The following is a 15,915-nucleotide window of genomic DNA, read 5'->3' as shown; positions in this document are numbered from 1 at the left end:
CCAGCGTCTTCTATTTCACGCTTCTCCTAGGTAGGCAACCTCGGCTCTTTTATGACTCGTGGACTTCAACTCCCAGAATTCCTGAGCCAGCCAAGCTGGCTCAGGAATTCTGGGAGTTGAAGTCCACGAGTCATAAAAGAGCCGAGGTTGCCTACCCCTGGGCCTAGGCGAGGGTACGCAGAGGGTGCGCTACATCCTCCAAGGCGACAGAGCGGCGCTCTTTTCTTTTCAGCGCCTTAACGTTTAACAAGGGAAGTTGCCACCAAAGACTTCCCGGGCAGGTGTCGGCAAATATGGAGCGGCCGGGCGCGAGGACGGCAGGGCCGCTCACAGGCTTGGGTGAAGAAAGCGCCGCTCCGCTCCCGGAGGTTCTCGGAGCGCTGGAGGGCTCGCCACCTTGGCTGCAGCCCCCGGACTCGGGCTGGGAACGAGTTCGGGAACTCTTTCGGCGAAAGTAAGTGACTAGCCCAGGGGTCGGCAACCTCGGCTCTTTTATGACTCGTGGACTTCAACTCCCAGAATTCCTGAGCCAGCATAGCTGGCTCAGGAATTCTGGGAGTTGAAGTCCACGAGTCATAAAAGAGCCGAGGTTGCCGACCCTTGGACTAGCCGAAGAGCCTTAGCCTTGGAGCGCCAGTGGGTGGCGGGAGGGGACGCGTGTAACTCAGGAATGAGAATTTTTTTTTCCGAAATCCGACCTCAGCCTTGTCCTTCCCTGCATATCCCAGCAACGATTATTTCAAAGGGATCCGGAGAATTTCATAAAACAGTTTCTGAATATGTTTCCTGAAACACATTTTCTTTTCCAGTGAGCAAAAGACATACCCAGAAGAAACGGTCCATATCATTAAAGCAGCGTTTACAGGGGGTCTTGTTGGCTTTGTCTATGGCGGCATACCTGGATATCTAAATGCCAAAAAACAGTACATTGAGCAATGTGGAGGAGAACTCTACCATAATCGGCTGGATGCTGTGGTATGGACAGATACTTGACAAAAATGGAACATGCAAGAGTTGCTTGGGGTTGGTTTTTTTTTTTTTGTTACTTGCTGCCTTGCAAATGAGAAACAAAAATCAGAAATCAGGCACCACTCAGGGACATTCAAGGTGCTGGTGATAACCTATAAAGCCCTAAATGGCGAGGGTCCGGGATATTTGAGGGAACACCTGCTGCCAGCATCAAGTTCCCTTCACAGGGAGGGTCTCCTCAGGGTGCCGCCGGCAGGTAACTCCCAGGGGTAGGGCCTTCTCAGTGGGCGCGCCTGCCCTGTGGAACCAGCTGCCTGCGGAGCTTAGGACTGCCCCCAACCTCCGTTCATTCCGCCGGGACCTGAAGACCTGGCTCTTCGAGCTCTCTGGCCCAGGCTGAGAATTTTTTAATTTTATTTTAACTGGGTTTTAATTTTCTCAGGGTTCTATTTAATCTTTTTTAATTTGTTTTAACGTTTGTATTGACTTTCTTTTAAATGCCCTGTAAACCGCCCTGAGTCCTTCGGGAAAGGGCGGTATATAAATCAAATAATAAATAAATAAATAAATTAATTAATTAAAATAAAATATTCACTGACCGCATTTTTGAATGAAATCTTGCAAATCGCATATTAAAAGAATATATTCTTTGCGTCCATGTGCAAAGTATAGTTTGTGATATTAAATTCGGTTAACAGTCAATTAACAATTGAACTGTTTTCATTGGTGAGGTTTAATCAGTCATGAAAGTTTGGTATACCTTACTTTTACCAAACAAAAGTTGTGTAAGAAATTTATGGAGCTTTTATCTGGTTTCTTATCATCACATTTTCAGTTCGCATTAGTAATGGATGTAGAGTGCCTTGACATATAATTTTGCTTACCTTCTCCAAAGCAATCTATGCAACGTATAGCAATGAGGGGATTCATCCGATATGGCTGGCGGTGGAGCTGGAGAGTTGCTGCTTTTGTAGCAATATTCAAGTAAGTGTATTTCTTGTTACCTGTGGGCGATAAGCAGGGTGCTGTGCTCATGATACATGATCCTACCATTAAACAGTAACCTACAATTCTAGGATAATATTGTAACTTACCAATATTAGATGCAAAATGAGACTACCTTGGTCATTGTGCCCCTTCTATTGTTTCCTCCATTTCTAATAGTGCATTTTCTGCATTTTTAATTCTCTCTTATTTTCTCAATAGCGTATCTCTATTCTCAAGCAATAAGCTGATCTAAGTAAAAGCCAGAGCTTGGTTATGTCTAATACTTCCAAGAAGAATTATATAATAGACTAGATGTTCTTTTATCCAAAAATAAGATTATCAAAATCAAGAGATTTTCAAAAAAGTTAATTTTGTGATGACATAGAGGCCATTTGACTGACATAGAGATCTGACTGGCACTGTTATTGATCCTTCATAAAAAACCACTTTTCTGTTTCTGCAAACCTAGAATGTTAGCTTTCTAAAAACTGGTTTGAAATTGGTCTTAGGTCATTTGTTCCCTAGATCAAATATGTCAAACTCGCGACATCACGTGATGTCGCACAATGTATTGGTGCTTTTTTGCTATTGTCGACAATGGGGTGGGCGTGGTTTCCCAATGACGCGTCTGGCCTGCGGGCCAGCAATTTGACACCCCTGTCCTAGATGTTAGCCCAATTTCTTCCCAGTGCAAATACTTGTTTACAAGTGGCCTCATTATTTAAATTATTTTCCAGATTGGCAATTATGGGTGCCAGGACCTTAATAAAAAGTATCATACGCATACATATATAATTGGGGGCGGAGGCAGATGTGCAAGCTGGTGAAGAATCTTCAAGATTGAATTTAGGAGGAACTGACTATTGGAAATCTGGATTTGTACAGGATTTGTTAATATATAACCTTTTTTCTATCTAATATTTCTTTGAAATTAGGATCATCTTAAGTACAAGGTAGTATTTTTGGAAATAAAAATTCAATGCATTATTAAACAGTAAAAACATCATTATTAAAATTTAATATTCTTATCTCATTTTGCTAAATTACTCTAAATTCACAAAGTAGAACTGTACATTCATTATCGCAAATAAGACCTACATTATATATGAACTTCCCTCTGGGTAGATATTCATGGAAGATAAAAAATACAGTTGCTACGTCTTGTGAATTATGCTTCAAGCCATAAATCACTGAGAAAAAGATTTTTTATTGATATGTGAACTCTGATGTAAAACATTTGACAGTATATAATTATCCCATCCCATTTAAGAAAATATGTATTTTATCTGCAGATTGCAAAAATATCTAGCCAGAAAAATAAAGTTTGACTTTTCAGAATTTCTTCCTAAAGTCCTTGTTAATTCTTGCTTATTATTTCTTTTCTTGCAGCACAGTGAATACTGGCTTGTCCGTATATCGAGATAAAAGTACCCTTGGTCACTATACCATTGCTGGAGGTAAGACTATTGATTGGAGAAAATTAGCATCAGTTACTTTTTGATCTGGGTTATATTTTGAGTTATTCAGATGGTCAAAAATATATATCCCATGAATCCTGATCTAAATGTTCTGTGGGTGTAAACTGGCTGTTTGGACACTGCATCAGCCCTTTGATATAGAAAGGCTCTCCTGAATACGGCTGAAGTTCCCTAAAATCCCTTGTAAGATAAACCGAATATTTTATTGTGGCCTTCTCCATTATCTGCTTTTATTTCATCTAGAGTTGTGCAAGCATCCTGTGATAACTTATATGCTGAAATAGTTTTAAGGATATTGGATGGTGAAAAACCATAAATCCTCCATACCGTTGCTGCTCTCATCACACAGCACATACACAGTATACCAGAAGATATAAGATATTACAGTTTTCCTTGGCTCTCTTCATATCTTTTCAGGTTTCTGAAAAAGGAAGACTAACACAGTTACCAATGAAGGAGAATATGTGTAGCTCAGGATTGAAATGGGAGGTACTTGGTGCTCTCTGAGCTTGGGCAATGTTTCATTACCCAAACTAGGTAACATCATCAGTGCTAGTCTGTTGATACTGCCTAGTTTGGGTAATGAAATGTGTGCAAGAAAACAAGCAAGCTGAGGGAGCACCAAGGGCCCCTCACTTAACCGTTACCTTCTCTAATCCCCAGTTACAATAACGAACCGAGTTGCAATTTAGGCTTGTTTGTTATTCCTGCTACCGTATGTACCTATTGAGCCCAGAATTTTCCTAACACAGAATGAAGCATCAAATTGATCCTGGAATCTGCTGCTTCATATATACGTCTGGAAGGAAGTGCTATTTTCCTTTTCACCGAAATGAGGTCTGCTAGCCGTTTCACTTGAATATGCTGTTGGAGGCAACTTTTTAGTAGTCGTAATGTGGGTAGTAATATTAAGAAAGAATAACTTGGAAACAACATAAATGTTTATACTATATAAACATTGTATAGATTTTTTAAAAGAAGCTTGGTAGGAGAGCCATGTTCTAAATTATTTAAGTAATGGCTACATTCTTGAATTATATACTGAGATAGGACACCTGTATGCACACACCAACGTTCTGTCATTTCCTCCATGTAGATCCAACTGTAGAGAGACAGATGTTATGTGTGTGTGTTTGTATGTATGTATGTAAGTATGTATGTATATAAGAGAGAGAGAGAGTTTTAAAGATATACATACTGCCCTAGAGATGTCTGTACTTTATGTGTTTGCTGCAGAAGATGTTGGCCTGACTTGTATAAAATAGATACTTGGGATTGAATTTATGATATGTACAGCCTTGAAATTACATCTCACTAGACTAGATGAGGAAAAGGAGGAAGTTGAAATGACTTAATAGGCACTTTGGAGTGCTGAGATTGAGCTTGCTTCGTCTGATTGTATTCCATTTCTAGCTTGTACCGGCAGCTTGTTCAGAATGCACTTGGGCTTGAGAGGTCTGATTGGAGGCAGTGTTATTGGAGGACTCTTGGGGTAGGTTGCTGAAAAAGTGCACGCATTGAACCATAGCAGTTATCTGTATTGCTACCTTTTAATTGATTTGTTTGGATGACATCTCAACTTCCATGTACCGTATTTTCCGGCGTATAAGATGACTTTTTAACCCATGAAAATCATCTCAAAAGTTGGGGGGTCATCTTATATGCCCAGTCGTCTTATACACCGGAAAATACGGTAACAATTTGCTGAATTTTGCAAAGGTATCTTTTCTTTTTCATAAATATCCTGGCCATTCATTCTGAGACAGCCTTTTAGCTTAGAAAGTTCATTATTTAATGGGGTACTTTCAATATTTGAAGCAGAGATTTAGGAGAAACAGGTAATTTCAACCATTTCCAGTAAGCTACTGTCCTTTTTTCTGAAGTATCTGGTGCCTCTATTATTCTTTTCATGATGGAAGAATGAGAAAAGTTGCTGTGTTTCCCTCAAAGTACCTTAAGATAGATGTGAGTTTTAGATCTACTGTTTCATGGTGAACTTGTAATCCTTTAGAAGGCCCACATGAGTATATCCCTTAAGTAATATACTTTTACATAGTAAAAAAAAACTAAATATGAAAACAAACATTTACAATAAGACTCAAACCACTGCAAAACCTGTATTTTGGTGAAGAAGCTGCTACAATATAACTCAGAAATAAAACAATTTAACAGTGTAGTTTTGAACATGGTTATTTGGAAATTAGTTTCATTTTATTCATTCACTGAGATTGTGGAGAGAGAAATTTGAAAAATGTACATTCTTGAATGCTTTCATTTGAAAAATAATCTCTATATGTTAGGACAGAAGGATTTTAGACTACCGAACTTTTAATATGTTACTACATAAATGTAACAATTATATTGCATCTGAATAATAAACATATGCCTATTAATTTGTTTTCCTACTTAAAACATTGTATATGGAGATGATTTCTTCATTTATTTAAATGATGGATTATAAAATTCCCAAATTCCTTTTAAAAGAACAAGGTTTAGGAAAGAGGTAGAGATATATGTGCTAGCGTTTACTGTCTGATCCTTTCATTGTCGTAATTCCTGCTTGGTTGTGTTCCACACAACTACATTTATTTCCTGTGATGTTTTTCTGCAGTGGCTCTCTGGGAACATTACTAATGGGACTGCAAAAAGTCACTGGTGAAACCTTTGTTGAGAGAAAGCAAAGAAAGCAAAGTGAGCTGCATGCACTTAAGATGGCAAAGTGGTAAGAAATCAGAGTTATTCCATTATACAGCAAAAAGCTGGGTCCCAGTCTGCATAACTCACAGGTCCTTGCTACTTCCACAGTAATGTGACTTGATATTTGTATGCAATCAGGTATGCAATTTGATGCCATGTATAGCATGACTTGGTTAAAAGAATTCATATATTTTGAGTCCTGCGACTCCTTTTACTCAGTTGATAAAAATATTTTACAAAGTAAATTATGCAAGACCATTTGTTTGTCCTTGATAGAATAAGTGTAGTATATCAGGGCAGGCAAAGTCAAGTTATTTAAAGGAACCCAATTCATGGTTATTTTTACTTAAATTATAGCTTATGTAAGATAGTTACTTTTTAAAGTGAAATAAGTCTTCTTGATGGTTAACATTAAGTAGTACAGCTGGCAGTGGAAATAAATAGCCTAATAGTTTTATCCAGCGATTCTCAACCTTGGCTTGAGTTTAAGATATCTGAACTTCAACTCCCAGCAGCCATGAACAATTTCGGGAGTTGAAGGCCATGCATCTTAAACTTGCCCAAATTGCCAAAAACTAGTCTTATCACTACAGGTAGCGATGGTTTAACATTCCTAATTGGGTCCAGGATTTCCATCACTAAACAAAATGGTTGCTAGGCAAAATATCATAAGACTGTACCACTTAGCAATGGTAGTTCTGGTCGTTTCAGTTCTGTGCGTAGATGAGGACTGCACTGTTGAGGACCTCATGCTTCTCCTGCTCTGCCACACTACTTTCACTTCAACTCCCCACTTTCCATCTCCACCCATCTCTACCCTCTTGACTGCTCTGTACTCTCTTGCTCTTGCCACCCCGGGCTGATCTTCGTTGCCTTCTTCCTCCTCCTGCTGACTTGTGCCCAGAAAGCAGCTGCTGAGGGCTTTCTGACCTCATTCAGTAGATCATATGAAGCCTCCACAGTGCCTTGTGGAGCTGAACAAAATCCCTAGGAGGCCTCACAGAGGGACAGCAGCTGCGCGTGCCTTTTCAGAAGTGTGTAGTACTACTAGTATCGACAGTTTAAAAAGAGGGTTGTCTGGGAACAAAATCTTCTCTTCATTTTGAGTTTTGTGCGAAAGGATTGGCTTTTTTGGAGACAGGTTTTAGATTCTCTTCTAATTGCAATATCAGACGTTAAAAAGTTATATATGTACAATTCAGTTTGTTATTATCCGGAAATATTGAAGCCTTTTTCTTGGTTTAGGAAAGCCACTCTTGATATCCCTGAAGATATTTCAGAAGAAACAGATGATATCCTGCAGGAAAAAAGATGGTAGATAATCTTGGAAATTCAAGTTTAAAAATTGACTAGAAGCCGTTTGTTGGACGGGGAGAAATGTGAATGTCTCTGGATACATAAATATGTGCAGGTGACAACAGAACTTACTATGGCAAAAACAGTAACTTTAATTTTTTTAAAAAAAACAATAAATAAAGGTGTGTAAAAATAATTTCTGGGAATATTTATATAAAACACAAATTCTTAGATATAGCATTACTGCTTCCTTAAAATATATTAAAAAAATCAGTAACTATTTTTGAAAAACTGGCTTTTATTTAGTTTAGAACCCATAACTTTAAAGAAGTTTTATGTCTCAATGCGTACCCTATATCAAATCTTTATAGAAAACCAGTACCTCACGTTCCCAACTCTTTTTTCCAGAGTTGTCTCACACTCCTTTATATCTTAATGTCATTCCCCTGCCACTAGTGATAATTACCTGAGTTTACTCTACCCCTGCAAGTATTAGTAAATGATTATCTCATTTGAATGAGTATTAGGAAAGAAAAGAAAATATTTCTATGTCCGAGCAATCTCACATCCAGCTCTATTTTGACTTTCACATTCCAGCAAACAAGAAAGAAAGGAAATTACGTACTACAGTTAGTAATTATGTGAATTAGTTCATGAAGAATTATGACTTAAGTATTTAAACTGTTCTTTGAACCTAGTTCAGCTAACCAATCATATTTTCTTTGCAAGACAATAATTTCAGTGGTTTTCAGTGCTTAAGAATAATGCATAAAAATGTAAAACTGTTATATAAGTTGCAGTATAAAAGTCAGCCATTTTTATGCATTACACTGAGGAACAGAACTAGATCACTTTATATTTCCTATATAATTTATAAAATGTGTTTTAAGATTTTTGTCTCAGCACAGGTTTTAGTCATGTGCCATTACAGTATTTAAGAAGCTAATGTGAACATGGGAGAAAAGAGGTTAGAAAATATTTGGGACAGCAACTGTCATCAGAAAGAGTCAGTGTCTCCTGACTGAATTGTCAAATTGTTGATTGGGTGAGACTATTCATAAAGGGAAGTATAAAAGCTTAAAGGGAGAAAAATTATGGGATACAGTTGACAGTTCAAAAGCAAAGCCTTTGAGAAAGTATTTACAGGGAGATGTGAAATCAAGAGCCATTTTCAAATGAGACTGGAATGTGCTATTTGCTACAACTCACCTGAATTAAAGTGTAAGAATTATTGGGTGTCTTGAATAATTTATGTTCACATTTTTACTTTTTAGCATACCCCTCTCAATTTATATTCTTTCTCTATTTTCTGCTTATTTAAATGATTTTTGTGACCATCCATCATGAAACAGTGACTGGGTAACTTACAGGGTAAAAACAGCAACTATTACTGATAATCTGTGCCACTTAAGATAAATAATACATCTCAATTCAACAAATCCAAGCCAATTTATCCAGCACCTGCCTAGAATAGTCCTTACATCAGTCCTGCAAAAATTCCCATGACTATTCCTTACCTTGAAGATAACAAGTATGTTAGGCCATTGGTTGACATTTTCCCAAAAAAGGTGGGGGGGCAAAGAAATAACAGTTCACTGCCTTTATTAGGTATTAATAAAACCTGTTATCTGTGTTCATTTGAGTTTACTCTTCATTTTTCTCTTGTTGTTCTGGAGCTTCTAAAAACCAGGTGGCTCTCTGGGATCCATGTCCATAGATCAGGGCTTTTCAACCAGTGGTACCTGGCAGGTGGTACACGACCCTCCTAGACAACTGTAGCAGGGGAGGGGAATGAGCTGATGTGATTCAAGTCTGAGAGGCAGCTGGAACTGTAGGATTGTTGGGGCTCAGCAGAAGCCCCAGGATCGCCTTCGGGCTGCAGCTGATTGGCGCTTCTGGAAGCAGTGCGTAGCTACAGGTGAACCGAAAAGGAGGGGGGAGGAGGAGAGGAGAAGATATAAAAGGAGGTGGTTTTGGCGGGAAAGGGGGAAAAAAGACAACAGGGAAAGAGAAGGGGACAGAGAAGAAGCTGTGGAAGGAGAGCTCAGGCAGGGAGGACAAAAGGACAGGGAAGAGGAAGCTGTTGCTGGAAGAAAAGGTCCCCTGGTTCGTTTTTTCCAGCTAGGAGAATGCAATCAGCGCTGATGAAATGAAAAGCCGGGAGAAGCATGTCAGAAAGGAGGTTGGTTTATTTTGTAAGCCAGGGGGTTCCAGATCAGCTGGCAGCTTGATTGGCTTACCATAAGGATTTTTTACAGTTTTTACAGCGTTTTGTAACTCAGAGGCTTGGTTTGTGTGCTTTGGTTATTGGAATATTTTAGTCTGTTTCACAAAGGCTAGCAATGAGTCCAAAATGTTGGCTTCCTTAGGTTTAATCCCTTTAAACAAATGTAATTAGTTTTATCCCCTTATATTTAGTCTGGCTTTTAGCAAGTTTTCTTTGTGGGCTTAATTTAAGGTTATCTCTTTTCCACAAATGCTGGAGCCTGTCAGACTCCAGTTGCTACATTGTTTAAACTGAGACACCCTGAGGCTATTTGGCAATTTGGGGGGGGGGAAACAACAACCAGAGTTAGGACTTTTTTATTCTGGGAAGGTTTTGTGAGCCTTTCTTGCTTTGCGTCTGATTCCTGTGTCCTTAGGGTTACAGTGAAGGGCCTGGGGGGTTGCATTCTTACTACATTGGAAGGAGAGCTCAGAAGGCAGGGAGGAAGAAGAGGAGAGGGAGAGAGGAAGAACAACTGACCAGCCAGCTGGTAGTGGTGCATATTAATAAATATGGATAAATTCGTCATACATTTGTCAGTGCAAAGAGAAAGTGATTCAGCAAAGCAACTGCCACCGAAGAAATTAAATGGTACTTTTTCCCTGTTTTTTTTACAGTTTGTAACATTAGATTATAGAATAAAATACAGAAATACAAAAGCAAATAGGACACAGTGGGGAAGAAAAGGGGAAAAGTGAGGGGAAGAAGGGAAAAACAGACTTCCTCTGTTGCAGTAGAAGGAAGCATTAACCTCAACTTTTTCTTTTCCATAATATTATACACTAGCCATTTCTATAACAACAAATGAATCTAATCAGTAAAACCCAAAATCCCCCCCTTTTTTTTTAGTCATCAAGTTTTTGACACCTTGCTAAGCATTGGTGGTACTCAAATATTGTCATGTCCTAAAAGTGGTACAATCTGTGAAAAGGTTGAAAAGCCCTGCCATAGATGACCCAATCCCTATCATCTAAGACAGTTTAGCATTTTCTAATTTTGTTGCATATCAAGGTATGATACAAGACACTGTTTTAGCTCATTAAAATCTTGTCGCATAAGCAACAGCAATAGATTATTGAAATGACCAATAAGCTATGGCTATAGCAATACCTAGCAGCACAGCTTTAAAAGAACTTTTAGGAGGTTTTATTAATTAAATACAAAAAAATGAATACACACAATTATAAAAGAAAAAAACTTTAAAAATACAGAATGTACACTAAAATATATATGCAGTATATAAACGTACATAAGCATTTCATTGCAATTATTCATGTGTAATCTATGCTAGTAAACGATGCATTCATAAGTTACCAACATCATTTCTGTAGCCTATTCCATAGTTGGGGCCATATATTTATTTTTATAATGTTGGAAAAACAGCCAAAATTGTCAGCATGGCATGGAGAGTCTACTTTCTTTGTCTAAATGTCAATTTCCATGCGATAAAAACCACAGTTAAAAAGAACTTGTCTCAAAATTGAATAATATGTTATTTACTATTTCTAAAATGGACTTGTTATAAGTTAATATACAGATGTTTAAATGAAACATTCTGAGAGCATGATGAAATTTCTTCAAAAATGCAATGAAATTCAATAATCTGAAATATTTTTGTTGTATAAAATATAATCTAAAGTGTACATATATTTTTACAATACTTTCCATTATATAGACAAATAGGAATCTGTATCTATCCTGTTGCTCCATTTAAACTAATCACCTACTATCTTCCATTGGAATCAGCTACTTAACTTTGCATTTTGTCAGATGCAAAGAATCAGGACCATTCATAAGGTTGCATCATAGAAGATTTTTTCCAGCCTATATACAAGAATCTAGTCAACTAACGGTCAGCACTAAATTAGCGCTAAATAAGGGTGAACGGAATTCAAGAGGAACTGGTCTTGGATCTCTTGTGGCAATGCAAGGACATTAAACTGATGATGCATTCAACTCCCAGCTCTGTCTGCTCTTTTCCTATTCATATTGAATTGGTTAATCACCAATGGAATATTATATTTGTTCTTTAAAATGGAAACAAATTCATTGTTTTCATTATTAATTGATCTAACGTATAAACTCTGGCTTCTATACAAATTTTGCATGTCATTTATTCTAGATTATTTTATAGCACCATGTTAAGTTACATAATTTCCATAAATTATAATTTCCATTATAAATGAGCAGGGTTATTTATGTTCAAGATCCATTTAAGGGAAGTTTCCAAAATGAAAAGCTACATTTACCTACATAGTAGGCGTACTATTATTCCTAAGAATCACCAAGTTTCAGAACAATATTAATAACCTTCATTCTTCTGCTATTAAATGCATGGAATCACTAGGAAATAAGAGAACATCTCTTTATTACGCTAAAATCATACCTTGCAAGGATCAGTTCACAAAGATTAATGAATTTTGGACTAATTCTAGATTTTTTTTCAGGGCATTACATTACATTACAGTACAGGAATTTTTTTAATTTATTTTTTAAAAGTTTTCCAAGTTGCGCTGCACCCTGATGATTTTGATCATTATTTTTGTTGGGTTCACATGCTTCTCCAATTGTTATTGACACCAAACTTCCATACCATCCTCTATAAATAAGACCAAAAACAGTTCATACAAAGAACTAAAAGAATCATAACATCAGGTTATTTTTAGTAAAAAAAACAATACCATAGCATAAATGACAGACAAAACCCCACTGCAAAAAGAGAACACCTTCCTTTTCTTCACAATACTTTAAAAGTCCACCCAAAGTTATCACCCATCTTCATCATGTATGTAGAGGGAAATCTTCAAATACGTTTGTGTTTTATAGTAACCATTAAATTATGTTAGGACAATACTTCATCCTGGCTGAATAAGACTGCAAGCTGCAACTCAAAATCAGAGTGGAGATCTGGAAAAAAAAAAGTAAAATGTGAGCAGAAAGGCTCAACTTCCCCCATGGCTTCGGCTGAGCAATAATAAAACAGTGAAATGCCTCACTTTAGACAGCAGATGGAAAATGCCACTTTCAAAAAAACTTATGTTATGGAAGAAACAAAGATTAATATGTCCTGTTTTCAGCTGTGCTTCTTTGGTAGTTTTTTTTCTACCAAAGAAGTTTTTTTCTACCAAAGAGTGTTAATTGAGTTTTGCCCCATTTTACTACCTTTCTTGTCATGGTTGATGAGTGAATCTTTATCTTTATCTTTATTAGACTTATATACCACACTTCTCCCTTAGGACTCAGGGTGGTTCACAAGATTTTTTAAAATAACAATACAACAATTACAAAAATTAAGAACAGTTAAAATGATTACATTTAGACCTTGAATAAATATAAAACCCCAATTAAAATCCAATTAAAACCCCAATTAATACTCTCAGTCCAGGCCAGAAAGCTCAAAGAGCCAAGTCTTCAGGTCCCGGCGGAATGAGCGAAGGTCAGGGGCAGTCCTAAGCTCTACGGGCAGCTGGTTCCATAGGGCAGGCGCACCCACAGAGAAGGCCCTCCCTCTGGGTGTTATCCGCTGGCAATCTTTTACCGGCGGTACCTCTGAGAAGAACCTCCCTGTGGGAGCGCACAGGACGAAGGGAGCTTGACGCCGGCAGCAGGTGTTCCCTCAGATATCCTGGACCCAAGCCATTTAAGGCTTTATAGGTCGTCACCAGCACCTTGAATCTCACCCGGAGGGCAACCAGAAGCCAATGCAGCTCGCGGAGCAGAGGTGTTACATGGGAGTATCGGGAAACCCCCATCACAACCCGTGCGGCTGCATTCTGCACCAGCTGAAGCCTCCGAGTAGTCCTCAAGGGCAGCCCCATGTAGAGAGCGTTGCAGTAGTCCAATCGGGAGGTCACGAGCGCATGAGTGACTGCGCAGGGCATCTCAGTCCAGGTAGGGCCGCAACTGGCGCACCAGGCGAACCTGGGCAAAGGCCCCCCTGGTCACGGCTCCTATATGGTCTTCAAAACTGAGCCGCGAATCCAGGAGGACACCCAAGTTGCGAGCCCTATCGACGGGGGGGGTAACACCTCACCCCCCATCATTAAAGGTGGAATGAACTGGTTAGTCCGAGATGCCGGTATGCACAGCCACTCAGTCTTGGCAGAATTGAGACGAAGCCTGTTTCTCCCCATCCAGACCCGGACCGCCTCCAGGCAATGGGACATCACGGCGAGGGCATCACTGGGTTGGTTCGGGGTGGAGAAAAAAAGTTGGGTATCATCAGCATACTGATGATACCCCACCCCGAAACCACGAATGATCTCGCCCAGCGGCTTCATATAGATGTTGAACAGGAGGGGAGAGAGAACCGACCCCTGAGGAACTCCACAAACGAGAATCACTGCGGTTATTGAATTAGTAACAAGGAGGTTAAGTGAATCTGGCTTCCCCATTGACCTTGCTTATCAGGAGGTTGCAAAAGATGATCACATGACCCCAGGTCACTGCAACCATGATAAATATGAGTCAGTTGCCTACTGTCTGACTTTTGATCATGTGACCATGGCAATGCTGTAATGGTTGTTAAGTGTGAAAAATGGTCATTAGTCACTTTTTTCAGTGCTGTTGTAACTGAATTGCAAGCCAAGGACTATCTGTAATCTAACAAATGTAATATTATATGCCTGATAGGAAAATCATTCTCAGCCAAGGAAATTTGCTGTCTCCCAAATCTATTCCACAACTAGATTGTTGCGGAAAACACTAGAGGCGGGATATTAAACAAATTGATGTCTGCACTGTATAATTTAAATCCATTTTTCCGTATTGCATGTTGTATTATAGTGGTAGGTTACCATTAACCTACCAAGTCTGGAATAATGTAAGAGAGATAATACTGTGGAAAACTTTAATGAATCTCTGCCCTTTCCTAAATTGTCACTAACCAATTCAAAGCTGAGAAGAAGGAAAGATCTACAAGTGGACCAAAACTCACTTCTCTATTTATTTATTTTTACTTGGCTCCGTTTTATTGGAAATGAAACAGATCATTTGGGCATATTGTGGAATTTACATTGTTTTTCTTTTAAGTGAATTTTAAAATATTGCTGCTGTTGGAAATGGAAATGTTGAAAAAGCCAGTAACAAATATGTCTAATTCTTTCTTCCTACATGTGTTTTTCTGTTAAAAATTAATTCTTAACAAAACTGTTCATAGACATAAACTGTTCATAGGGTAAAAGCTATGCTGTATTTATAAAAGCAGGATATAAACAAATAAATAAAATAAAAATATAAGCACAGAGCTGAAAAGAGCAAAATTCTAAGATTTACAGTACTATGTTTAGCAGTACACTCAGGCACCTGGTGTACGTACAAACTATGGATAAATGTCAGCTGGATCCTCAGTAAGATTCAAATATTCTTCTGATTTAGCTAAATCTCATAAAAATTATCCAGAAAGGTTTTGGTTCAATCTAGATATTAAGTACCTGAAAATATAAATTTAATAGCTAGAATATGAAATTTTAGCCAGTTATTTCATATTCCATTGAATAATTGGTAACTAAAGGCTGGCTTACTTATTACAGTTTAGGAGGAGGCATAAAATGTATTTTTTATCCAAGCCTTTTACTTTAGAACTTTTAGGCTGCAAGTTTTAAATAATTTTAATTGCTATATGAAATTCTGAATTACACTGTAGATAGGTAGGTGTACAAGTTTTGAATGAATGGCATGTAAAAGATCTAATAAATAAAATGCCATTAGACTCCCATATCTCGCCAACATTTAATATACATAGAATATGTCTGCAAATAAAACAAAATTGGCTGGGGGAGCTAAATAAAATTTTAAAAATGATCTTAATAGAAATCAGCTAATTTAGATAAATCTGAAAATGATTTAATGGTATTTAATAGACAAATCCAACATTCATTTCAGAAATAAAAAAACTCAGGTTTTGTGTGGTTTGGTAAAAGTACAATTCCAATAGCAATGGATTGCATGTGTTTGAGGCAACAGAAAACATAATTTTAGACTGCATCAAAAGAAGTATAATCTCTAAATGATAAATAACACTTGTTTTGCTTTGGTAGAACAAAATATGGCATTCTACTGAAGCATTGTATTCAGTTCATCAATTTAACAACGATTAAGATAAACAAATTTAGGAAGGAACTAAGAGGAAGATCAGGAAGTAGAAACTAATCTTTATAAAAAGAGATAGAAGAACATGGGCTTACCTTTCAGAACACTGAAAAATACATGATAGCAGTTGAT

General features: G+C 37.8%; 1 protein-coding gene across 2 annotated transcripts; it reads left to right on the top strand.

The window, feature by feature from the left end:
* Positions 1-204: 204 nt before the first annotated feature.
* TIMMDC1 (translocase of inner mitochondrial membrane domain containing 1) lies at positions 205-9,017 on the top strand. Of its 2 annotated transcripts, XR_014492578.1 has the most exons (8): positions 205-454; positions 810-975; positions 1,865-1,953; positions 3,346-3,413; positions 4,848-4,926; positions 6,046-6,156; positions 7,036-7,165; positions 7,377-9,017. XR_014492578.1 is itself a non-coding variant. In XM_083363066.1 (7 exons), the coding sequence occupies exons 1-7, from the start codon at positions 294-296 to the stop codon at positions 7,447-7,449; spliced, it is 747 nt and encodes a 248-aa protein (XP_083219192.1). In that variant the 5' UTR covers positions 205-293; the 3' UTR covers positions 7,450-9,017. The 2 variants fall into 2 exon arrangements, 1 of the variants encoding a protein (XP_083219192.1); XM_083363066.1 differs by lacking the exon at positions 7,036-7,165.
* The last annotated feature ends 6,898 nt before the right edge of the window (positions 9,018-15,915 follow it).

Source organism: Vipera ursinii (genome assembly GCF_947247035.1).
Source record: "Vipera ursinii genome assembly, chromosome: 4".
NCBI lineage: Eukaryota > Metazoa > Chordata > Lepidosauria > Squamata > Viperidae > Vipera > Vipera ursinii.
The sequence above is the reverse complement of the archived record's forward strand: the minus strand, read 5'-3'. Positions and strand labels throughout refer to the sequence as shown.